Genomic DNA, 27589 nt, shown 5'->3' with positions numbered 1-27589 from the left:
ATCAAGCTAGCTCTGTGCATTTTAGATCAAGAGATTTCCCAGCCATGACATTCACTTCAGCATAATGTAAAGCTCTCCCATTACTCTCATCTGAGGAAGTGATGAAAAAAAAGCAACCTGTCTGGAAGAAGACAGCACAGTTCCATCTTTTCTGTAAAGGTAAGGAAATTATTTCTATTTGATTTCACAACAAAGTCTTGGAAAAAAAAGTCATGCTATTTATGTATTTTTAATAAAGGATGAACTGCTGAAACACATGGCAAATGCACTGGCTCTCTCAAGGATCTACTAAACTGAATACTGTTCATTGTTCTTTTTAAACTAGTACCAGGACTTACTGGGAACAAGAAACATTTAATCAGATTATAGTCATTAATTTTAGATTTGCATTCACACCATTCATTAATTCTAATTATTAGCATTAAAAATATCCTGAACTCAAATCTCAAACATTCAGTTCACTACCATTTTCATCTGACATCTAAAATTAAAATTCTTTATTTCTGCATATACATAGGACAGTCACCTAATAGAGTGGCTATCAGTTACCATATGAGGTATATATTTTCTTTTACTGCAACTACCTTTCAGTACCTTCTCATATTGTTCTGTTAGATTTGAAACCTATGTCTCAACCTACAAATCTCTTTAGACTAAAAAAAGGCAGAACCTATAAATGCCAAATTATTCCCTTTTTCTTATTTTTCCTATTTATAGGCTCTTTTAAGAATGCCAGCTCACCTGTTAAATTTTTTTGCTGAAAACAAAAAGGTGCCAAAAAAACCCAAATAAAACATCCTCCCTAGAAACGCTCTTGTAGAGCTGAAAACACTTATCAATGCATACTGCTGAGAAACCTACAAAACCTTCCATTGACACCATGCTAAATGAGAACAGTCTGACACACGCTCATCTCCACTTGGATTACAAATGCCCCAGGCATCTTTTTTCTTACAGCATCCATGACAGGAAGAAAATGTAAACAGCCTAAATTTGGAAGAAAGGTTGCTTACTACCTGTTTCAAATTGCAACACAGGAAGAGAGCCCACAAGGAGTATCAAAATAGGGCTCCTTGTATTCCCCTAGTGACACGAACTCTCTTAGTGTGCAGCAGCAGTAGCTGCTGTGCACAGGAAGTCACGGGAGAGCTGATGGTAAATACTGCAGTCATCACTTTTAAGGCAGCCCATACCACAGAGGCTTGTTCTAGCAGAAGCAAACACACAACACCTTTTTGTGAAATACAGACTGCATATGATGATGAATAAGAACTGCCCACCCTCTATTCCATGATCCTCTCATCAGTAGCTTCTCATATTACTCCCACACCGGTCTGGGTCACATAAACCCTCCATTCTCAGCACAATCAGTTCCATTCAGAAGTTTAACAAACACCACCCCACAATGAGTAACAAACACCTCAAATATCACAAAGCAGCTAAATCCATGGTTAATTGGTACTGCATTGGGAATTGTAATGAGTATATCTGGAGATCCTGTATAACTGAGATAGATTCCAGACGGTAAGTACAGACCCATTTTGTTTTCTCATACTGCTGTAATGAACTACTATTGCGTTACAGTATCACTGTATTATCTGTTGTTAACTGAAAGAAAAACAACTTACCTTGTATACAATTATAATGATATAAAAGCTATCAGCTGCATCTTTTAATACCATTAAAAATGTCATATTGAGAGTACAATAACTACTTGTTAGCTTATTTTCACTTTTAAACAATATTTGCAACTGAAGAGCATATACTAAAGATCCAAGACATCTGGGCAATGAAGCAAGTGCTGTCATGAGTCATGAGAGTCACAGCCTGGTGCCAAAGATCACCAGTGTTCTGCAGCTGCCGATGCCCATGACCACAAATGGCACTAAGCGGTACAATGCTCTGCTGTACCAGCAGAGACAAACAGATGAACTAGCTCCTGCTCACCAGATGATGGTGGTGGCTTATTCTTTTCTTTAGAGTCTTCTATGTTTCTGCCTAGAAAACGAGCACTCTAGAAATCTTTTTGCTTTTCTGAGCGTCCTAGTGCCACAATCTGAAAGATCTCCCACACTTTCAGGACTTTTCCTTCCAGAACAAAGTTGAGGCAAAGAAGAAGAAAGACGATTCAGTGCTGCCAAGGTAGCGTTCCTCATTTTCTGTCACCACACAGTACCATCCCTTCTAAAAAGCTCACAGTTCTCATCCCAAGCAAATGCCACAAAAGCTTTGCACCTGGCACAGTGCAGTGGGCTCCACGAGCAGGGCAGTGCAGTGCAGCACCACGCACTTGCAGCTCCACGGGGCTCACTTCTGCAGCACCACGCCCCTGGCAAGCTCGCGGGAACTCTGTGCCAGGCGGCTCTGCACACAGCATGGCACCATTCCCAAAAGGCTCTCCACAACCAATTCCTGGGAAGGAAAAGCACCGAGAAAACCTACTGGACTTCAGGAATATCATATATTCAAAACAGACACCGAGTGCCCTCGCTTTCACAACGAACTCTTGGCTCCACTGAAACAACTTTGCCTGAAGATGTTTTCCACCGCTTGCCACCACTGACAAAGATGCAGGTTTGATTTAAAGCTGTTCCACAGCTTAGGCAGAAACTTAATGATGCAACACCCTGCAGCAGGGTTTTCTGGTTGGTTTTCTTTCCTGAATTACAAATGTCCAGATAGTACAGAAACAGTCCCTGCCTGCCTGAGGGACTGACTGTGCCTTTTCAGCAATCAGTGCTGGGACTGCGTGCACTGCCAAGAAGGATGGTGACAGGCAGTAGGTGAGCTGCTCATTACTCCTCACCACAACATCTTAGCCACAGCACTTCTGGCTACACTGTCACCTGCAGTCAGCTTTCCTCACTGAAACTGAGTGCTTTCCTACATCTGCTCCTTCAACCATAACAATTCAGTATCTAACACCACATCTTCCTAGAAAAAGTTGCCATGGAGATTTCTTTATGGAATTAAAATGTTCTGGGAGCCTGCAGAATCAGCACCAACATTCACAGTCTCAGCAAGGCTTAGAAAATTATTGGTCTGCTGGTAATATCCACAACCTTCGTAAAAATGAGAAACAAAAAATGACTGTAACATGGAAAAAAAATTTCAAAGGGAAAGTTTGCCCTTTTTTGGGGGGGAAATTGTACCAGAACTCCCTACCAAAATTGTATTTACTTGGTTTTTACATTCATAGGAATACATGCACATTCATTAAAAGTCTGCACAAAGTCAGAAACCGAGATCAAGCTTCAAATAAAATTTGCATTTTGTTCGTGTTCCTTCAGTTTAGTGTGTGCACAGACACACTCACACAAAAAAACCCAATAAGCAACTCCACTTCAATAATGCCAGAAAGTGATACCATTTTAACTAATCCTGGTGAGGATTTAATGTCCAGTCTTTAATGAGACTTGTTCCAATTCAGTTGTAAAAAAGTCCTCTTCAACTTCTAGATAATGGGAAGGACACATCAACTAGGCTCTCCCAAGTCAACCCATTGTTGTTTTTTTAAGGAAAGACAAACAAAAAGATTGAAGAAAGATAAAAACCACATCAGATGGAGCACACTTCCACTCATAAACATCACATCTCAAGCAGACCACATCTAAATTTTTGGTAGTTTTATGCACACAGGCAGATTAAATATATCTAATTGCAACATATATAGTATATTAATTATGAGATGAGGGATTTCAAGGTCATGTTGACATTTTAGGAGTAAACAACATACATACACACACACTTTTTCCCTATAAAATTTCCACTCTAATTTCAGAACAAGAAGTTAATTTGTACTGCCTATACAGGAGCACAAAGAAATTTATTTTTATCCCACAGGTCACCATGTACCACAATCAGCCCTGTGACTATCCTGGTGGCCCTGCACCAGGCCTGTTCCAGCGTATGAGCCCCAGACTGGGCACTGAGACACAGTCTCAGGAGCCCAAGCTGAAGGGAAGGATCACCTCCCCAGACCTGCTGACCACACACTGACTCACGCAGCCCAGGATGTCGCTACCCTTCCTTGCTGCCACAACTCACTCTCACTGCAAGGACTGCTGTCACCTCACCTTCAGAAGTTTCCCATCTGTGCTAGTTTTGGCTGGAGTAGAGTTAATTTCCTTCACAGTGACTAGTATGAAGTGGTAGTTTGGATTTGTGGAAAACAGTGTTGATAACATAGAGATGTTTTTGTTATTGCTGAGCAGCACTTACACAGTTTCAAGGCTTCTGCTTCTCCTATTGCTCCTCCAGCGAAGAGGTTGGGGGTGTGCAAGGAGCTGGGAAGGGACACAGGCAGGACAGCTGACCCGAACTGACCTATGGTATGTATATTCCATACCATACGGCATCATGCTCAGCATAGAAGCTTCAGGAAGGAGGAAGTGGGGGATATTCAGAGTGATGGTCTTTTACTACTCTGCATGATGGAGCCCTGCTTTTTTGGGGACGGCTGAACACCTGCCTGCCCATGGGAAGGGATGAATGACTTCCTTGGTGTGCTTTGCTTGTGTGAGCAGTTTTTGCTTTTCCTATTGAACTGTCTTTACTCAACTCATGAGTTTTCTCACTCCTCTGATTCTCTTCCCCATCCCACTGGTGGGGGAAACAGAGTGGCTGCATGGGGCTTATTTTCCAGCTCAGGTTAAACCACAACACTGACACCACCACCACCTCCAGAGCTGCCTCCTAGACTGCTGGCCCACTCTCCAGCCCATACCTCAACAATTTGGTGATGATGTGACTGGGGTCAAGTCCTTGCCATAATCAATGGATACTAACTACACCCCTCTACCCACAGTGTCAGTCATTTCATGGGAGGTGAATGATTAACCTCAAGCAATGAGGTCAATCAGGCACAACTTGTCCTTGGCAAATCCATGCTGGTTGCTCCAAATCACCTTCTTGTCCTTCGTGTGTAGAGAAAGGACTTCCAGAAGGATTTACTTCACAACCTCCCTGGGGACTGAGGTTATGCAGACCGGCCTGAACTTTAACTTTCCTCTCTCTGTTTCTTCAAGCATGGGCTGTATTTTTCCCACAAACCTTCTCCCTGCTTCCGTCTCTTGTGTACCTCCTCCTCATGGTCCAGCCCAGTCACAAGCTCCATGTATACTCTTGCTAGCCTGCTGCCACGCTTGCCCGACTTCCCGCACATGAAAATGAAACGTTCTCGTGCTCTGATGAAGCTGCCTTGAAGATCAACCAGCTCTCCTGGGCACTTCAACTCTCCAGGGCAGTTTCCAGAGAGAAGATGAAGAGGCCAAGACCTGCCCTTCTGAAGTTCAGGATTGTAATTCTGTTGTTAATCTTGATCATTCCTTTCAGGATCTTAAACTTTACAACCACCTGGTTGCTGCAGACAACGCTGCAGTTGTCCTCTACATCTTAATCATCTTCCACTTCAATCCATGAAATCAAAGTCTACATTAGTATTTAACAGTATGGAAAATACTTGCTTGTTACTTAGTTTATTTAGTCAGTAAAACTAAGGCAGATTTCACATAGCTGCTTTTATAAATGAAAAATAGGTAGTTTTAAATGATGGCACAATAGGCTGACCTGCCAAAAAAAAAAAATCCAAAAACAACAACCGACTGCTACTCTAAGCCAGTAGAAGTTCCTGTAGCACACAGGTGGAATATGCCACAAAGTGTGGCAAATACCAAGTAAGCTGCTATATATAGTACCATGTATGACATCGCGCAGCATTCCGTATCAGCTGGGAAATGAATCACTCACCACTGTACCTATAGGTTTTCATGTGATGTCTGCTCATGCAAAATGGTGTTTTTAAAATCCTCATCAGCAAACATCAATATGGGTATAAAATTTAGCCATTATACATGCATAAAACAAGCCTGTGTTACAGCAAGTGAATTTAAAACCATCTTCCTTCTCATATGCAATCACTGTTTACTTTTAGAATTTATGCCTCTTGGCAGAAGAGGGAGAAGAGCTGTTTTGTCTTTTTAAATAAAAAGCTTTTGAAGTATAAAGTGCAAATGGCAACATTACATTTGGCTCTTTAGGCAAGAAAGGCAGATCTTAATTTCAATTAAAATACAGATGTGGCAAAAAAGAACACTTTCTGTTGAAACTTACCTTCACTTCTACCTAAAAACACACAACTTCACAATTTGTCTGAGAATTACCAGAACAGATTTTGCCCTGCATATTGTTCTATATCTACTTAAAATGTATTTCCTGATGCAGACAAAGTACAAAAGTTAACTGTTATGCCTACTTCATGCATAAAGTAGGATTACAAAAATCCTTTTCTATGTCATTATCAGAAGAATGTCTCCAGCAGGGATGTAAAACATAGCTTGCAACTACTGTGTGCTTCATTTATATATAAAGACCACTTCATACCTATTTACGTACTTCAAAAATTTAAGAGAGGCTTCAGTAAAAATCTCTGTTGAAGACTATTTGCTTCAGAGAAACCTCGTGGATAGGTATTTGTTTTGAATGAGCTCAGATGTCAAAGTACTAGTCCTTTCAGAACAATAAGAAAGCAAGAAGCATCATACTTGTTCAATACAAAGAAAAGACAACAATTATATTACAGTTGACAAATGAGGAAAGCATGTACTCATTCTTGCCAAGAGTTTTCTTGTCAGCTTCTCAGAGCAAACATTACCCATTTCAAGTCTTGCAGCCATGGTGAAGTACTGCTGCATTAAGGCCCAGCTGTTCTCAGGTGGAAGCAGTCCTGCAGAGACCTGACTGATCCAGGCTGTGGGAATTAGGCTAAACAGCCAAGCATGCAAGACAGCAAGGACAGAGCACGGGTGGGTCTGCTCAAAAGTCAGGGAACAATAAAGTGTGTTGTGAATATTCTCCATGGGAACAAAACCTTCCTTTCTCAAAAAGATGGAGGAGAGTTTTCTGGCCTTTATAATACATGGCTTCCTCAGCAACAAGAAAACATGTCAAAGCAACATCAAGAACTACTAATGGAATTTCAGAAGACAATTATTCTGTCACTTGATCTTTTACCAAGAATATTTTAGAGGGTGGGGAGTAAGGTATATTTACAAAGCTTCTGTAGCTTAACTCATCTTCAGTAACAAACCAGTATAGAACTGCAAAAATTTGTTTAAAATTTAACACATAGTAACATCAAAACAAACAAATGTTTCCATGGAGATGACTACCTAAATAAATGCTCACAACAGATCCAAGGGCTGACGTCACCCAGGCCTGCCTGCAACCATAGTAACATGCCAGTGTAAACAGAAATATTTTTATTTTTCTATCTAATAGTGTCATAGAATTAGCAGTTTTATGGCAGTGCTTAAAACATATTCTTGCAGTGCTCAGTGGTAACACTTCTAAAATAAGAGCAGAGGTATTTATATCAGGGCTATTACTATTACCATGTTAACTACATACAACAAGTGGAGTATGTGTATGGCATAGCTAACATATCAAATTTCCCAGAGCAGTTGTTGACCCCCAATAAACAAAGAAATTTAGAGTTCCTAAGGCAACATGCTGGAATGCTGGTCAGAGCTCAGTAGCATCTATTATTCTTGGGTGTTCTGCTTTCCTTAATACAAAAATCCTGAAGTTCTTAGACTGTTGTGCCTCACCATCTTGCTGGAATAAGAATGCAGCCACATGTTACTTTTCATACCAAGTGCAGAACCTTTCAGTGCCCTTCTCTTCTGTCACCAATGACCTTGCTTTCTCCAAGGCAACAAGACTCACTAAATCCATACTTGCACTCTGCAAGCACAATACAAGACACACAGCTGACAAACTTTTGGAACTCCAGAAGAGTACCAGAAAAGAAACAGTTAATGAAGAAATTTTCCAAGAAAGCAGGCAAGTGTTTCAGCTACTGAAAAGATACCCATGGAATTCCCACTGTCATGAAGAACATCCATCTTCAAATGCTATTGCATGTCTGCATATTGTATGTCTCTAAATTCAGTAGGCCCGGCATTCCATTATCACTTTTCATTAAAAAAATATAAAAGAAAGATATCTATATAAGGTTCAGATAGTATGTGAAAAAATTAATGCTTTGAATGATCTAGTATTACTAAGATATTTATATTAAACCCCTATATTTTTGCAGAAACCTGAGCTACAGGGAAATATCATAACAAAAAAAGTTGGAGTACTAGTTTTGGTCCTGTCACAAATACTTCAGATAAAGTAATTAAGAAGCCTTCCATTCCCATAGAACATGACTGTGACTTTTCTTTGTCTTCAAGTATGGCAGAGAATTTATGGACCAGTTAAAAAAATTACTTCCCATGAAGTATTTTCAGGCTTGTTTTTAACAATCATATGAGCCATTTTTTCTGAGAAGAGGTTGCTCCATTTTCGCCATTTACAGAGAAAAAGTTTTCCTGGTACCAGTTAGGAGAAGGGATTTTTATATAACTTTAAGCTAGCTTTGAAATTAAAATTTACCCTACAACCAGTGTTACTGTTTTATGTAGTCCAAAAAGCATACAAAGAAAGGAGTACAACATCTCAGGTGTTGACCATGAAACTACAAAAAAGAAAGCTTACTGCATAATACCTTTACAGTTATGTACACTTCTGTTGGCTTTGCTGCATTTTTTAACAGATGTCATCCCATAAGACATGGTAGAACTTTGTAATTCACTCTTCACAATTTCTTCTGCTCTTCCAGGTGCAGGATGTATGGAAAGTTAATGACATTTTAAGAGATGGCTTTATTGCATGCCTGATAACCTAAAAATAAGGAAAGTTTACTCTTCTACTTATTATAGAAACTGCAGTCTATTCCAGCTGCATTAGAACAATCCAAATATTTGGCAAAAATGCAGGTGTTTTTACTTTGTTCTCTAGGGATGCAAATCATAAATATTCATACATGCAGCTACTCTCATAAGCAGGCTTTAGCTTTTCATTTCAAGTAATTCCATTGTGAAATTCTTTGCTGCCTCATTTCTTGTATTTTCTGAGCTGACAATTTTAAAAAACATAAACTTATATTACAGTCCACCAAATTGGAAGGACTTGTGGGACCCTATAAATTACTGTTAAACAGGAATATTGGGGGGGGAAGATCACCCAATTTACGTATTTTCTTACCAAAGAACACAATTATAGCAATAATTCTTTCATGTCTACTACTGCAGATTCTTCGCATTAGACTATTCCTTCTTCTTATCCTCAAGCACATATAAATGCTGTGCTCACAAGAAGGCCTTCAGTAGAACTTTTATGCAAGATAAACAGACAAATTACGTTTATGTCTGACCTGACATCCTCACGCATTCTGCACTTTTTTTCTTATTTGTAACAAAGGCTCAATGGAATTTCTTCAACCTTTGTAACAACATTAAACTTAACTTTAAATGAACTAATGAACTGAAAGACAGAACTAACTCTGAGAGAGAGACACATGGGTCCCAGCTTTGAAGAAGTATCACAGACTATTTAAAACTTTCAGATGGTTTGGCAGAGGTGGAGAGGGGATGTTAAGTCTACAAAAATGTTCATTACTTCAGAGATAAAATCTCTCCTGGAGCAGAGAAAGTTGCCAATCGGCAAATAGAACATTATCTTTCAGTAGCTCTTAGGTAAACATATCTCTTATTAATTTTCCTTGTTACTTTACCCTATCAGCAACGTTTAGTTCCTACTTATTTTGCCAGTATCTGTAGCAGAATAATAAATGAAGCCTGGGAAAGTTAGCAAGACAACAAATGTGGGCTTTATACATAGTAACTCATAAATCCAAAGAGCATTTCTACTAGATTAATTATTTTCTAGTGTCTGAACAACATGTGCCATTGTCATAAACTCTAAGTATAGCTTTGCTGGAAAACAACCCTGCTAAGTACAGTGGCTTCCCAGTAACAGAATCAACAGAAAATACGTTTGGAAATTCTAACACAATGCTAGATGGCAATTGGAGTTGAGAATGACAAACACTTTTTCTTATGTTTGTTGTTCCCTGGCTAGCCTACAACTGCTAAAATCCACCAGCCCCATCCCATTGAACCATCACTGCGGCTCACCATCAGAATCCCAGGCTGAGGGTAATCCTTTGAGACACACTTTAGCTTAAGAGCCCAAAACCAAGAGTGAAGCACAGAGCCTCCTGGTAACCATAAGCAGAATTCTTTTTGAGGCATGGAAACTGCACTTTGCACTTTTGGGGGGAGTTGGAGATTCTTTTATAGTGTTTAAGGTTTTACATTTAACACAGAGGGGGAAAAACCTGGTCTCTCAAAAAATCGTAAAGCTCTGCTTGGAAAAAGCTGCTTGTAAAATAAAAATGAGTTTATTATGTGAGCATGCCTGCTTTGATGCACTACCAAATCTATCATTATCCTTGAGCTTAGGGTTAAATATGAAGTAAAAGAGAAAGCAAGGAAAAACAGCTGTCTGAACATGCTTGAGAACGCCTGTATACTCAGCTTATGCTTAACCCTCCTAAGTTAAAGCATATTACTAACACAAGTTCCTACAGCCATTAGATCTTTCCTTTTTAAAACCTAAAATACTGTATGTGAAATGAATGTGATCTAGACTAAAAAGAATTGCTGACACATGCACTCAAGAATAAAAATGTAAAAAAACCACAAAACCCTAACAGTTAAGAAAATGTGGAAGTATACCTACTGAAAGCATACACTTGAAAAATACAGATCCTCCTAATAAAGATAGCAGATCTCAGCTATTGTAGGTTGTCCCATATGCCATTTAAGCAATACAATTTAAAAATAAAATCATTTTAAAAGGGAAGAATATATAAAATACATGTTATATGTACATGTAGAGGTAGGAAACGAACAAAAAGTTAATAAACAATTAAAACTAAGATACTTTTGCATTTGATGCAGTTACTACTAAGCTATTAAACACTATTGTGCTGGTTTTGGCTGGGGTAGAGTTCATTATCTTCACAGTGGCTGGTATGGGGCTGTTTTGGATTTCTGCTGAGCACAAGGTTGATAATTAAGAGATGTTTTTGTTATTGCTGAGCAGGACTTGCACTGAGCCAAGGCCTTTTCTGCTTTCCATACTGCCATGCTGACGAGGAATGTGGGGGGTGCTTGGAAGGCTGGGAGGAGACAGAGCCAGGACAGGTGACCCCAGCTGACCAGAGGGATATTCCAGACCACAGGACATCATGCTCAGGGTATAAAGTGTGGGGAAGAAGGAGGAAGGGGGGAACATTTGGAGTGATGGTGTTCGTGTTCCCAACTTGTTACCATGTGATGGGGCCCTACTCTCCTGGGGATGGCTGAACACCTACCTGCCCATGGGAAGAAGTGAATTAATTCATTGTTTTGCTTTGCTTGTGTGCATGGCTTTTGCTTTTCCTATTAAACTGTCTTCATCTCAACCCATGAGGTTTCCAGCTTTTACCCTTCCAAGTCTCTCCCCAGTGCTGCTGATGGGGGAGTGAATGAGTGGCTGCGTGGGGCTTGGCTGCTGGCTGGGGTTAAACCAGGACAACTGGATAGAGGAAAAGATGGCATGCCTCTTCCGAGAGAAATGACAACACTTAACAGAGGTCACGGGAGCAAGGTCTGAGGAACTGCTGAGCTAGCCCTCCCCCACCAGAGACAAAGACAAGAACCCCCAAGCTGGGAGTGCTCAACAGCAGCAAGGGGATATGCTGACATTCCCCAGGAGCCTCAGGTACCCGCCACCTCAAAATTCACTCCTGCGGAACAGGACTGGATTCCTTCTGCCCCAACAGTCACCAAACGTGATACTTCTTTATATCTGCTAACAATGCATATCTGTTTATGTCATATCATGGGATTGTCCTATCACTAAAGAGCCCAGAAACTGGTATGAAAAAGTAGCACTAAGATTGTATTTATCTACAGGAAATAATAAAACAAAATTTTAAGCTGATGAAAGTCACAGAAAATTTGAAAATATAACAGATCAAGAAAGAAACAAAACCCCACAGCCTAAACATTCATTTCAAATAAGCCAGTTCTCTGATGGTATATCTAACTCCATCAACACAACTTTCAAGAAAACACAAGTAGGGACTGATACAAGGACAAGAGGGTGGGAGTGTGCATATGTAGTGTTTTCATTTATCTAGATAAGATCCCCAAGGAGCAAAAAAACAAAGAAATCAATCAAGTAAGGTCATTCTAACTATGTATGTCACACTGGACAGGTTTCAAGATTAAAGGTCTTTACTTCTCTGCCTTTCTCCACTTTGATGTAGTCTAAAGGGTCAGTGCTTGTAGCAAGATTTTCCAATTACCTTGTAAGAAATGCAGCTTGCATCTTCTCCCAGCATAACACCAGAACAGTTGACTGCACAAGCCAAATAAGTGTTCCTACAAGCTACAAGTACAACTAAGGGACTCCTTTAAAAATAATGTTTCTCAACACAATGAGGTGGGAAACAATTTAAACAGTTACAGTGGTAATAAAAAGCAGAAAAAAACAAGATTATCATATCAGATGCCAGGGGAATAGGAAAGGTGAAAATAATCCAATTCTACACATAAAGCAAAATAAAAAAAAAATTATTTGGGGCTTCATACAAAATATGCCATAACAGATTAATTCCTTGCTAACATCTTTCCTTTAATATCTTCTCTTAGATTTGACGAGTTTCTAAGCCTGCCTATGTTTTCAACTGTGGAGGAAGTTTCACTAAAGCTCCAGTCTGGTCACAAAAATAAGATCAGACCACCAAGACAATCCTAATTCATCACAGCCATGGGTCACCATGCCATATTCACCAGCAGTTTGGCATGGCCCTACACTTCGAACCTGAGCTGGTGTTGTGATGAATATCATGACTGTTGTTAGAATATTGACTTTTAGTACGTATCCCACCTTAGCCTCAGTCCTCTGAGGCCAAACTTTGGCAAGATCTTCCTGACTTCATTCAGATATCTTTCAGGAAACAGTGACAGCACTTACTGCAGTTTATTGGAATAGCCTGCATTTGTCCTGATCACACTATACCTCTTTTTACAGTATAACACCTGTGAAACCGAAGTCAATTTAAGATAGCAGGTCAGAAGCTGAAAGCTGTATCTTCAGACCAAGGAACAAAATTTTGTAAAGGAACAAGAAAGAGATTGATTTTGACAAAGAGTGTCACACAACATCTGTAAGCAACAGAAGGTAAATTTATATAGTGTCTACAAAACATGGTGGGGGGAACAATGAAATTATGGCTAAAATGAACTTACTTGATTTTACTGAAGACAATGTCAACATCTGTGGTTGTCACATTCTTCCCATCTATGATATGACAGTCCTTACACAGCTTTGACCAGTTCTTCCCATGCATTTCTTTTCCTGTGGCTCTTGTATCACCATGGACGGCAAATTTTCTAAAGGCCTCTTCCAGTGCACTTATTTCTCCTGCCGCAGCTCCCTCATGGGAGTTTGTTGGTTTGGCCGATTTGTCAGCCATTGTGCTACAAAGAAAAGGAGGGCAAACTTATTACATTAATTTGCACTAGATTACTTTCTGTCCATCTACATGCTACAGTCCATGTCACAACTTATGAAGAACAAATGGTCTATAAAGTTAGTGAGAACTCACTGGCCTCCACCATCAAACATCAGTCTAAACACAGAACTATGTAACTCTGCCCATCTAGGAAAAAATTCTAGTACATTAAAAAAAAAAAAGAAAAAGGTAGGCCAAGAAACTAGGGACACAACGACACAAAACTAGTTTCACCATCATACATCAGCCATCAAAAGAACACTTAGTATTTGCTTCCTTTCTTTTTTTCTTAAATGCAATCACCACAGTCACTCTGTTGATTTGAATAGAATTAAGTCCTTTACACTGTAGGCATTACTACGTACTTGTATTTCTGAAGAAAAAATAAACATTCCTTTATTTTCTGGACTTTGGCTTTTTAGTTATTTTTTATTTTACTGAAAAGCTAAGTATTTTTGAAATGCAGCAAAAATATTAATGTTAGGGTTAGCAAGTACAAGACAAGTCTCATATCAAGACCATTTATTTCTCAAGTTTATGTGCAAAGAATTGTAGCTGTGGAATTCATTTGGAATGAACACATCCATGATGCAGGAATACTGAGAAGGGATGTCATTACTGCAGACAAGAACTTTCAGACTACTCCAAGTACATAGAGTATACGTTCGCCTTTCAAATGAAACCCTACACTGAGCAACAGAATACTATTTTCAGGTGTCTTCATAAAAAAAAACCAAAAAAACCCCTAAAGTGCCAGAAGATGTCACAGAAACCTTTGCCTTCTGCCCACACACTCCTGGCATGGCAGAAGCAAGAGGCACTAGAAAGCCTAGGCACAGGGTACGCTGTCTGCCTGCCCCAACATCTGCATAAAGACTGTTGCCACAGTCACATCAGTGGTGCTACTACAGATTTTAACCCATAAAGAGATGCTTCAGGTATCAGAAATCTGGCAAGTGCTAGATAAGTGCTGGAAAGCCCATCATACTTACCTGGCCTTTCTTCTAAAGTTCCAGCTGTACGTGGGATGTGATTAATATATGCAGAGATTGGTAGGTATTTCTAGTTAAGGTTTTATTTCCTCATCAGATAGGAAGTTCTTTGGCCTTATATACTGTACATCAGTACAAACACCTCAGGAAGGGAATGGGTTCTAAAATTCAACCTCTTCCTATATTGCTTAAATGCTGTCACTCAACCAACCATGACATACCATTTCCTGCATACTGTAACAGAAATAACCTATAGCTACTTGCTATGCAGCAGTTATTGTTAAGCTTTTTGATTAGAAAGAATATTTTAATTAAAAACATACTGAAAGGACTTTTGTCCTTCACACTTGAGCAAACACAGCATGGCCAAAGCACTTCTGCCTATTCTGGAAACATTTAAGTAAATGCTTAAATCCCTTGTTATATCTTAAGCCTGGGGGTCCTTCCGTTTTGTTTACACAGTCAGCAGAAGTTTTGGCCAACAAACCAAAATGCTAAATTAAAATTAATATGACAGAAATGTACTAACTGTAGCCTGAGAACTGTATGTGCCCCTATGAAATAAAAAAGAGAAGCAGAGAGGGGAAAAAAAGAGTTTGAAAATGTCAAGTTCATAAATAAGTTTAAAAAGTAACCAATTCCCATTTTTATTTCCTTTGCATCCTGCCTACTATCTAAAGAAGAGGAATTTTACCTCAAAAAACTTATCTGAAAGCATCCCAACACTGAAACTCCAAAACAAAAAGCATGTACAGTAAATTTTAAGCTACTACACACATTACAGATGCATACATTTTTACCAAAGTATATCTAGATCAAATCTTCTGTTTCATCAGGCTACATTCTTTTGCTACCAAAACAGTAGTAAAAGAACATAAGAAAAAAACAAAAAATACTATAGACACAACATATATAAAAGACTATTTCATTAAAAATCAGATCATGAAGATCTATGATGTACCTCTATATTCAAGGAAGCTTGACTTCCAAAACCAGAAGTCTCTTCCAAGCTTGTTCCATTTCAAATCAACTGAAGCTGGAATACAGATCCAGAAATTTTCCAAGCTAATACTAACTGGCTAGAGAAAGAGCACAGATCAGCGAAAAACAAAGTCTGTGTAGGATATTAAAAACCGAAGTTACCTTCATATACATGCAACAGGACAGAAAAGCATGGAAATTTGCCATGGTAAGGTATGTACAGTTTGCGTCATTTTGTAATTTTATCTTGCGGCAAATAAACTTTCCAAGAAATTTTCAGGGATAGCTCCTTCTTGCTCTTAGCAATTCTCTTAAGAAGCTATACTCAGGGTGAATATCTTTAAAAGATACAACAATAGCACGGTTTACAAGCTATAAACCAGAAAACACCTGTGCCACTCTGTCTCATCTGAAATTGGAAAATATAACCACGTGCCTACATTTTTAAGTATCTCCTGAACAAAATCTTCCTTAGCCAGTGTCAGTGCCTTGCTGGCCAATTTTGCTTAATGCTTTGTTGCCTATAACCATAACCCAACTTTGCACAGCACAGCAGAATAGTGTTTTACTGTCTTGTAGAGTCTTTAGTATGATAGCTGTATCAATTGAAAGTATTTTTAACTTACTTTCAGTAGCTAATAAATTAAAACTTTATAAACTTTCTATAAGAAAAATGCTCAAAGGAACATATTTGGCCTTCAGAAAGATAGTTCCAGACTTATTTCTCTCACTCATTAATAAATGAACTTTGTATTGGGATGTTTTGAGTACTTCTGGATCAGGCAGAACAGACACTACAGAAAAGGATTTAGTTTTGAATGGTGAAATCTGGTACGCAAAACAGACTTATTTCAAATAAATCCTCGCCATCTAAAGCAGAAAGTCAAGGAGAGATTAAAACCAGGGCTCTGTGGTGGTTGCCAAATATTATCATGGACACTCCTTGTTGAATCATAATTACAGTTTACCTGTTAAAATCCTATGTAATAGCATGAAATGTATTAAAAAGAAGCTACCTGGATTTACGAAAAAATTACCTAGTCTCAATTTAAACTTTTCTTTCTTAACACTACAAACAACACAGTGTGAAGAGAACTATATTAACGTACTATAATTAGAAGGTAAAGAACTGCACCACACAGGATATGAAATTAGACTTTTAACGGGGTCAGCTCCTTTAACTTTTTTTAGTGATTAGAGATAAGGAAGCAGATCATGTCATGTGGAAGAAATGACCTCTCAAACAGAAATGAAGAACAACGTGTTTGACAAAAATTCAAGATCAAATGCTGTTTTGAGTCTTCCTTACCCTTTCCCTGGACAAAGAGATCAAAAGGTGCTTGGTAGATTCTGCTAGAAGTAAAGATTAGCAGTAATTTGGGGCATAGCAAGATGATAGATGAAAGAGACAAAAGAAAGCGATTACTCTAGAATACCAAATCTAAAACTCAGTAAAACAAAATTAAGCTGCTGTTTAAAAGCACGAGCTGTGTAGATGCTGACTACCGCAATTACAGCTAACCAAAGAAATGCCTTTCATCACCATCCAAGAAGTTTAATGTGTACACAATCAGATAATACCAATTTCCAGAACCAGCAGAAAGAAGTAAGGTGGGACTAGACACCAATACCACCCTCTCCAAATACTGCATGCTCCAACCAAGCAGGTCCACATCACCAAAAGCAGCCAGATAAGAAAGAGGTATAAGCAGATGCTAGAGTATAGGAGGTTTGTGAAGGAACAACTGTCCCCCACAAAAGATGAAGCTTCAGAAACCCACAGAACACTTGTTAGGTGTTGTGTTACGAACTGCTACAGTCTGTGTCCTTTAGCAACACAAAAAAAACCAGTTCTTGTCCCTCCCCTCACTCTGCAGTAGGTAAATAATACAGCACATTATATAGAGATTAAGCCTGGGATCAAACTAACTCATGTTAACTGATGTTAATCACTGACATCACGACTATCTTATGCTAAATAGACTGAAAGTGCAGATCTGTGTTCTCAGCACATGACAAACCCATTAGAAAAAGTTTTCTACTATCATCAAACTTCCTTTTAGCCAGACTAGAATATATACTCATCTGCAGACAGACAGCTGGGTGACCTCCACTAGACAAAGCCATTTATTAACCTGGATTCTTCCATAAAAGATGGGACAAGAAGTTACTGTTTCTGTGAATTTCACTTGTCAATTTTCTAAAGCTGTGTGAATACCCAAAGCCTCAGTACTGACCAACTGCCAACTCTACTGAATATTTACATTAATTTACACTCTTTAACTTATCAACACCCTCTCCAGGTGTCAACAAATTGCAGGAATTCTGGTACAGCTTTGATTTAGATTTGTGGGAATTGCTCCTAGAAGTAATCCATCTCTCAGCAGCTAGGAAGACTTATTAAAATCCAGAGTATTTTTTCCAACAATTTCAGAAGCTTACGCAACTCTTTGAATATGCACGTATCCTACCAGGTCAGAATTCATCACAGTACCTTGCCTGCCCTGTCCCTGACAACTAATTCATGGCTTATTTGCTCAGCAGAAAGCTTAGTATTTCTAACACAGTTACCATTGCTGCCATGCCACAGATAGAGAAACCAAAGGAGAGGGATGAGGAAACATGTCTGCTCTGCTGCCAGTATTCATAACATCATGAGGACCCTGAGACCCATATTCTACACCACTTTAATTATTAAGGTCACATAAAACAGATACATGAGTGTAATGACTACTCTAAGAACCAGCGTTCTCTGGCTCGATAAAGGAAACATATTCTCACCAGCTACAAATCTATTTAAGCCACTTTAGGATCTCCACACCAAAAAAGTGTTTTCTGGGGAAAAAAAAAAAAAATCTGTATCTATATCTGTATATATATCAGCAGGATACAAAAATCTGAATGCCTATTTTTTGGGGCTATACCACATACTTTTTCATCTGCTTTGTATAACCTCTAATTGCTTTCATTTGCAGCAAGTTTTAAACAATGTTAAAAAACAGTTTTAATGGAAGTCACCTCACAACATTAACTGCCGTGGATGAATATGAGTGCAACTGTCTAAGACAGAACAACAGACTAGAATACTACAGCATTATTACAGCCTCAGATACATCCATGTTAATGGAAAAGACAGTGTATTTTAAAACTCTTCATTCTTTAGAATACTTATCAACCAAGAATTCACTAAAATGAGGTCAAAAGTCTAGTGTGAACCAAGGGAAACTTCCAATTCACATTTTAACAGCAGAATCATTCAAGGATCAAGCGGACCTCTGACTGCTAAGATTGATGAATTTGCAGAAAAGATTCAACAGCACAATGGCACAGTTGCGATGCAATAACGGTACCACTAGTGTCTCCCCTTTCCTGTAACACCCACCTTTGCACAGGCCAGCCTTATTTCTCAGGTGTAATACCTTCCTCCCATGCAACCCCCAACACAACAACAGAAGACCCCAGAGTTATGTTTACACGGAGCATCAAGGCTACCATCTAGCTAACAACCAAAGTCTGCAGTGTAAATTCCTCTGGCTCCTACAACCTAAAATGCACTATCTGCTCAGGCTCTCAATCTCAGCCCTGATACCTCCCTAATTTCTTAATCCTTTCTACCATATGCCCCAGATGACTAGTTTTATATGTTAAGTGTTACCTGTTTTTACCTTCCATTCTGCTCATTTTTCCTGCCCATCAAGTGTTGGTAAGCATGCAGGTGCTTAGGATGCAACTTCTATCAGAATCTGTTTCTGCACTGTTGGTAAAACTTATTCAGTGCACCACAAATAGCTGTCATCCAAAATTTCTTAAGACCTTCTAGCCAATCCAAGCAAAAAAGAAAGCAACTTTTCAATGAGCACAGGAGGTGTTATTTTTATGAGTTAATTTAATTCATAATGAATTATGAAGCAGTGCAAGGCATTTGAATTTCTCTGACTGCCTCTGGTTTGTTTTAGCACTTGATCCATCTTCCCCTTGTTATAAAAACTTCACAAAATTGCAATGAAAGGGAAGTCTCATTTATTTTGTCTGTAATCATTTATGCCAAATAAAAACAGGAGAGACAAAGTACAGCAGATGGAATCTTTTTCCCACATTTTTGCATAAATATTCAAGCTTAGGGAAGGATAAACAGATGGAGAAATGCAACACCTTCCTAATAAAAAGCAATGCCTTAGACTGCTCTTAAAGCTTCCCTCAAGCTTCCTTCACAGCTACGTGTAGGAACAAGAGTTAAAGCATTTCTCTTCAGAGATCTGCTCTGGTTATATTTCTCCATATGTGATGCGGAAGTGAATGACAGCCATCCATTTTCCCTAGCAGAGAAGACAAATGAGCAGAGACCACTGCAAAACAAGCAAAGCTAACAACTTTATCTACAGTTAAACTCATCTTTACCTAAAGAAAATTAAATCCTTTTGCAGGCTTTATGAGGAACTGCATGGCTGAACCTCAAGTTCTCTTAACAATATATGTGAATTTAGCACTATGGACAAGGGCAAGGCTGGCCAGATCATGCAGATACATTCAGACTTTCAGCAGGACACACACAGAGTAACAGAAAAGGTGCCTACTTAAACTGTTCAATGTTTCTTCTCAGCAAAACAGTATTTCAGACTGTGAACATATGCCATCACATATGCCATTAAAGGATCTAACTTAGAAAACACATTATCAAGCACAGAGATTACTTTGACTCCTGACAAATTATTGTTACTGTTGTATTTCTAAAAACTATTGCTATTCAGCTAGTTACTTCTACAGTATCACTTACACACAAAACTAAGTTTAGTTCTTAGTAAATTACATTCCTCCATTTTAAAGAACCACTTCATAAATATCACCTCTTTATATAAACAAAGCACTTGTACACAGACACACAAACTTTTATCAGTAACGGTTTTATTACAACTTATTTCTTTTAAAAAACATGTTCTCCTGACTTAAAAGTATACAAAAATTCTCTATCTACCTAACTCTTAACTAGCTCTACAATATCCTGTAGTACCACCATGTCACTTACACAAGGTTTTAACTATGAAGGTAAAAGCATAAATAAGACATCCACAACATATACATGTACTGGTGAACTCTTATTATGTTGGGTTTTCTTCATTATGCCACTACTCCACTCGGGAGTTCCACTTTCTAAGTACGTATCCTAAAGCTCTGCCGGGCTGCTGTCAGTGGTAGATGAATAATCTGGACACAAACATTCTGCAATTTCACACACAGGCAAGGGTACAAGCCAGTGTCTAGAACCGCCTTCACAGGAGAAAGAGAATATGACACCAACTAAGGCACAACAAAACAGGAGACTCAACTGTTTAGATGAGGTATTTTTTCATGGTGTATCAAAAAAAGACTTGGGAATCACAGATCCTAAAAGAGTGGAAGACAACAGCTGCTCTTCACAGTAGTTAGTCATACAATTAATTTACAGCTCCAAATAACATGCTGGGCCTGTCATCACTTTAGGATTAGTTGACTACAGGTTCCACTACAACTGTAGAGCTTGCTTAGCCTCATTTCTTCACACACTGTACATTGTATCCTCCCACCACCTCCACCCAGCCCGGACTCTACCCTGAACTTCACAGAATCCTTTAAAAATATTTCCGGAAAAGCCATAAGTAATGAAGATCCACTCCATGAAACAGGATCAGAGACTGTACAGAAAGATCACTTCAAACTCCAGTAAGATGGGGGACTTTGAGTACCACCCATAAGTAAAAGTATCTAGAGAACCATACTGATGTTATTGACAGAGACAGAATTAGATCTAAGAAAAACTGAGCTAACAGAGACTTGAAAGCACTGTAAGATTTAGTAGCCACAAAGCACCACCTCTGATCAAAGAAATGAAGATGATATAAGAGATGCAAAATCATGAGACAAGAAGTTTTATCATAAGACATGTTACAAAGTACATTGGCGGAATTCTTGAGAGATCCAAATAGCTCTGCAGAGAAACTGAATCACCTACTAAATGGCTCTTTACTGTCAAAGATATCAAAAAACTCAACAGTTGAAAATTCAGGCTACGCCAGTGCAATTCAGAAACATGACTTTCTTATGAAGAGACAATCAACCATGCCAGGTACTAAAGGTAACTTCCAAGAATAGCTGAAAATTCTTTACTTCCTCATGTCTGCATATTAGGCTGCCTTTAATACAGAAGATAAATTTAGTCAAGTATCTCTGAAACACAGACTTTTACCAAACATAGCTTACTGCTCTTGGGTACCTAACTCAATATAACTAATACATGAATCAGATTAGGTGGTCTAAAGATCCCTTCTGTTCTTAAAATCTGCTACTTCACTTTTATCTGAATCCACGAAAATAAACCAACCTTTAAGTACAGATTTTTGGCAACCACCCACAGCCTGGTACAAAATAAGAAGGGAAATACATCGTTTGCTAAATCAGTAAGTTCTTTCACATCTATAAGCTCCTCTAAGATGAAATATTTGGGTACGAGTCCTTTCAAGACTCAAATCAGAAGAGACAGGCCAAAACAGGTCTGTTTTTAAAATAAAAATAAACAGTGTCATCAACAATGAAAAAATAATTTTGTGAGCAAGAACTCTTAGCACTTTCACTACTACTGCAAGAATTTTCTTAGCATTGATCCAATAAAACTCCATTTAAGAATCTGAACTAGGACTGCAACCCTCAGAGATTCAAGCAAAAACTGTTATATCGTTGATTTTTTTTATTTCAAGTTTCTCTGTGCTCATTTTGTCAAATGCTCCCAATACATGAACATTGACACAGAAGCGTATTCCTGAGATTACCCAAACTGAGCAAGAATTAACTTCATATGATTATTTAAAACAGTTACACTGCAGATTCTTTATTATCTTTTCATCAGCCACATAATGCATTGAACCTTTGATCTGTACATTCTTAGTTCCCAGCTCTTGGGTTTCTATCCAGGACAAGGTAAACTCATACCACAAACTCAGGACACTGAGGCAGGAGAAGGGTGAGGAGGAAAAGAGGGAACCTTAAGACAAGTAGCAAAAGTAAGAGTCTAAGCTTCTCTACAGCTGCCTCAGAGTCCTGACAGAGTTAAGAATCCCTCTTAGCAGCAGCAAAGTGAATTGGCCACCCACCACACATAACTAACAATAAAGAAAAACTTCCCATCTGTTTTGATGGGACATACCACTGCAAGCCAAGAAAACTGAGAGTAGCACAGAATCCGTCTGTTCTGCTCTGTCAGCACTTGAGATAAACACCCACTCAGGAAGAGTGTCCTGAAACCTGAGCAGGATATGCATACTTGTCCTGTAACACATGTACAGTCCTTGGGTACTTAAAGACCATATTTATATAGGGGTATTTTACCAGTAACATCCTTTCAATGCACAGTTCTCTTCAGCACTATTCCAAAGTATCCCAACAACCAGGTTACAATGAAATGGGAAGTTCTTGCAGTACTCCTATGTATGGGCAATTTGGGATGAGCAGAGTGATGCATTCATTCAGAAATATCTCTCAGCTGAAGGTGTAGTTGTTATTATGTATTTCAGGGGGGTCTAGGCACATGAGTGGGATGAGATGAAGAAAGAACTAGAACAGCTTATAGAAAACACTGAGGAAAAGGAAAAACATTATGATTTTTTCCTGTACAACCGGAATCTGAAATGAAACTCCATTTCAAAATTCTAAATAACCTTAAATTTAAAAAACTGTAAAAATTAGGTAGCCTGAACAGAAAAGTTTTCATATTGGGTTGATGTCGATTTTTTTTACCTTAATTTTCAGCATTTAGTCAAGTTAGATACATTTCAAAATCCCCCAAACCCAAGCCATCCATATGTCCCAAGGATATTCCTCAGAGAAAAGTGGGAGTCTTACATAAAGTTCTACAATCCCCTTTGCTCTTACACATGAGAACAAGAAAGTACACAGCGGGATAATGCACACACATACCAATGCATCCTTCTTAACATCAGCTTGATTCCCCTTTTGCACCACTCTTCTCCACCACTTACAGTTCCTTATTTTGGATCATAATATTTAGGGGGTCATGCCCAAGTTTTTGTTCCATTATATTGGACACAATACATTAGTAAAGGTCCCTGACCACAGCTCCCAGACACTACGGCAATACAAGTAGTAAGCAAATACTTCCTTTCAACTAACTGGCAGAGGCTTCTAAAAGCTATAATGCCCACAGTAGTCATGCCAGTACAACAGAGAAACAGGAGGTGTGGAAATTATACCCCTGCACTTAATTTCAGTTACACACTGCATAAAAATGGTTTCAGGGGGAGGCAGAAACAAACCTTGTTGCTTGCTGAAGAGACTCCATTCCATTTATGCAAGCCTGCAAGCAGTATCCATGTACAAATAAAAAGGACATGAGATCACTGAGTGACTGACTATGCCGCAGAATGACTGTTCTTGTTGTAATATATGAAATATATACATAATAATATATAAATATAGAGAGATAGAGGCTTGTGAGTATGGTCATATCCTCACACTGGAGACTTACATAATTTAAGTATGCAAAGCAAGAAAATTATCTGATATTGTCTTCATTTGTATCTTAGCTTATCATCTGAGAGCAAGTTACCAAGGTTAAATACTGTATGGCTTATTCTCTGAAGCCCTATGAGATATATTGAGTACAATTAATTGTTTCTATCTATAATGAGAATACCCTTAACATAAATTGACATAACTGACTGCCTCACTCCTTCAAAGAGCCTTATTTTATTTTTTCAAATTATGCTCAATATACAAGAAGTAAAAATAGCTTCTACCACACAGATGCCTCCAGAAAGTAACTGGAATGAATACATCTACCATAAAAATTAAATTAAAAGACATTATTTCTCACCACAGTCAAACCACAGATTACAAATGACACAGAAACGACTACTTGGTGGATGTATATTTCCATTTATAAATATCTTTTCTTAGATTTACAAGGGTCAACTGCAAGCACTGCAGGAGATTCCTATGTGAACTTTATCTGCAATTTGATCCTTGCATGGCATGCTCTCTAAGCATTACACTGTACTATAATTTAATACTGGACATACACTTCAGCAGTTACAAATGACAGACTATTTAAACGCATGTAACTGTGACACAGAGACGTAAAAAGGTATTCAAAACAGCATTTTAGTTTGGACTGGGGAGATGAAAGGTTGAGTTGGGAAAGGGTCTCTAAAAACATAAAGAAGTGGCTCATCACTAAAGGATTAGAAAAATGGTTATTGCCATTTTAAAAATAAATTGTCCAGGTTTGATAAACAGTGATGCTACTTTAAGCCTAGGACTATGAAAGTATATAGGCATCTCTTTGGTTTTCCTCAAAATTTTCACAGCACTAGAAGAAATAAAAACCAAACCTTAATGTTTTATTATCATGCTAACCCTTTCCAGCCGTCTAAAGCATGCTATTTGATGATGCTAGCTGAAAAAACAGTGGGAAGGCTCAATAAAAGACAGCCTCACATCATGTGTTTCATTTCAGGCTAGGGCTTGGGTTTGCTCCTCCTCTTCTTTTCAAATAAACATGAGCAGTTATGCAACCCTCTGTAAAATCCGAAAAAATTTGTCCCCTCCCAAACCTGCCCATGTAGAGCCTGCAAAACATAAACAGGGAATCTGGTTGTCAGCAGCATCTCCTACATGATTCGAAGCTGTCAGCGTTTAAGATGCTATTCACATGTGTGTTCAGCACCTTGTACTCAACTTCTCCTTGGAAAAATTTCACCAGCGTACAACAGCTTTTACCCAGGACCGCAGAAATATTTGCAACCGCTGGTAATCTGACGAAGGAGGGACGGGGAAGGCGCGCAGGCAGGGGATGTATTTATTTTCAAACGAGCTTGCCGGGGTCACAAATTAATTCACATGATTTGTCTCGTCCTTGTTTTCCACCCCGGAGTACTTGGCTGTTTACCTACGGGTATTACCCTGCAGGCGCTAAATAGTCTCCCACACCTGATGCTGGTTTAGTGGAGGACGCTATACAGGAGCGGCTCTCGAAGACGAAGCCCCTCCAGCTACCACTCCGGGATTTAAAGGGGGAAAAAAAAAAAAAAAAAAAAAAAGGAAACGGCAAATCGCCTCTCCCCATCGGTCTCCATAAAAGGGGACAGCTGCCTCTATGTGAGCGCATGAAGCAGCAGTAGCTGGGGCGGCCGAGGCTTTGTTGTTGAGTGCGGAGCAGTCGGTGTGTGCGCGCAAGGTGGCTCCTTCCCGGCGCCTCCGGGAGACGCCCGCGGGGGCAGCGCGGGGCTCACCAGCCGCTCGTAGCCAGCCTCCAGCATCGCCCAGCCACGGACCTGATGCCACCGGGAGCCGGGAAGCCGCCCCGGGTCCCACGCTGGCTGCGGCCGCGCGTTCCCCTTCGATGGCGACCAGAGGATGCGGCTTCGGAGCCCATCCCCATGGCAGGCAAAGGTGCGCAGTTCCGCACTGAGCCCCGCTCCCCGCCGGCCCCTTGCCCCCGGTTCCCGGAGGGACGCAGGAGAAGCGCAAAACATCGAGAGGACAGCACGGAGGTGAACCCCAAGGAGGGATGCGGAGCCGCTGCCCGCAGCGCCCCGCAGGAGTTACATAACGACGACGGCGACCGCGCCGGGCTGGGCTCGGGCGTCCCTCCGGTGGGGGTGGGCACCGGGAGGTGGCACCGGGGCCGCCAGACCCCCGGCAGCGCCGCCAGCGTCCCCTCCTCTCGCGCCTTCGATAACCGACCGGCGATCGATTAGCGGCGCGACGGGAAGGAGGTAGCAGGCACGGCACACGACATGCACCCCACCCACCCCCGGCGGAGCGGTGCTAGCCCGGCCCGGGAGCGGCGTCCGCGCACTCACCGCCGGCTGTGGAGGGCGGCAGGTCTGGCTGCGCTGGCCGGGCTCCGTCCGGCGCGCTCGGGAGCAGCCGCGGGTGTCCGCAGCCGGCGCGGCCGTTGCAGCGGCACCGCCCCCCCCGCCCGGCCATTGGCGGGCTCGCGGCACCGCCCGCCCGCCGCGAGCGCCCATAGGCGGCGCGCGCCGTCCTTCCGGGGCCGCGCCCGCCCCCCGCGCGCTGGCTGAGGGGCGGCGGGGCGGCCGCCGCTGCCTTACATGGGCCGCTGGTGCGGCGCGCTCCCGCCGGCGCCGTTTCCCCGTTATTCCCGTTATCCCCGTTATCCCCGTTTGCCCCGCCGCCCGGCGCGCAGCGGCAGGTGCGCGGCGGCAGGTAGAGCCTCGCCCGGCTCGCGCATCCTGTGCCTCCCCTTTCCGATACACCCAGGGGTACCAATGTCCTCTGTGTCCTGCCGCGCTCCGGCAGGTTTGGGTCTGGATGGCCGCTCGGCTGTGCTTGAAGCTGGGGTTGTCGACGCAGATGAAAACCGTGTGAAAGACTGGGCTGTGTGGTGCAGCGGGCATTCCGTCAAAGCCTCACCTTCCCTCAGCTTGCCTCTCGCCTGGAAGCAGCCTGAGGCCGGCACAGCGGAGAGGGGCAGCCACCAACCTAGTCTAGAGCAATCCCATCCAAAATCCTAGAGCACAGACACAGTCCAGGAGTCAGCAGGAATCTAGTGAGCCGTTGTGCACCCTCATTTGTGAATTTACAGCCCGAGTCCAATGACCCCGCAGAGCTTGGTGGACTGTAACTTGATTACTGCTGTGGTGGAATGAAGTTAAAACGATCTGCTTGCAGTCGTGAGGGAGGAGAGCAAAATGCTAATGTGCAATGGATTCTAAATTTTTCAAATACAGGAGATATATGGCTAATTTTTTTAATTGGTCATATAACTATACTTGCCTCAGGATGCAAAGTAGTTTACAAACTATTATACAATTATCTTATAATCTCTGATTTCAGTAACTTAAGGCAATTATTGAAATGACCCAGAATGTCATTTAAAGGGCTTTAAAGGACCCTTCATGTTAGGATTGAGTTTGGCTGTACTACGAATGAAGGTTTTGTGGTAGTGTAAGGCAAATGCAGTTGTAATGTCTCATAAGAGCACAAATCAAAGTCATCCACAAACACCTCCAAGTCCTTCTCCACAGGGCTCCTCCAAATCCCTCCATCCCCCAGCCTGTACGGGTACTCAGTAGTGAAACTAAACATGTGTTCTTGGTAGGCACAGACATACAAACTCTTTTCTGCAGTACGTATGTGCATATACACA

At 40.5% G+C, this 27589-nt stretch overlaps 1 protein-coding gene across 1 annotated transcript in view; it reads right to left on the bottom strand.

The window, feature by feature from the left end:
• The window catches only part of LOC125322409 (tubulin polymerization promoting protein), a 63383-nt gene extending 36996 nt beyond the window's left edge, over positions 1 to 26387 (bottom strand). Inside the window, exons 1-2 of the mRNA XM_048296084.1 lie at positions 26280 to 26387; positions 13191 to 13421 (exon numbers count right to left, since the gene is read on the bottom strand). Coding sequence (XP_048152041.1) covers positions 13191 to 13417 — 227 coding nt within the window. The 5' untranslated portion in view covers positions 13418 to 13421; positions 26280 to 26387. The remainder of the gene's footprint in view (positions 1 to 13190; positions 13422 to 26279) is intronic.
• Positions 26388 to 27589: the final 1202 nt, after the last annotated feature.

This window comes from Corvus hawaiiensis, chromosome 1 (genome assembly GCF_020740725.1).
Source record: "Corvus hawaiiensis isolate bCorHaw1 chromosome 1, bCorHaw1.pri.cur, whole genome shotgun sequence".
Lineage (NCBI taxonomy): Eukaryota > Metazoa > Chordata > Aves > Passeriformes > Corvidae > Corvus > Corvus hawaiiensis.
The sequence above is the reverse complement of the archived record's forward strand: the minus strand, read 5'-3'. Positions and strand labels throughout refer to the sequence as shown.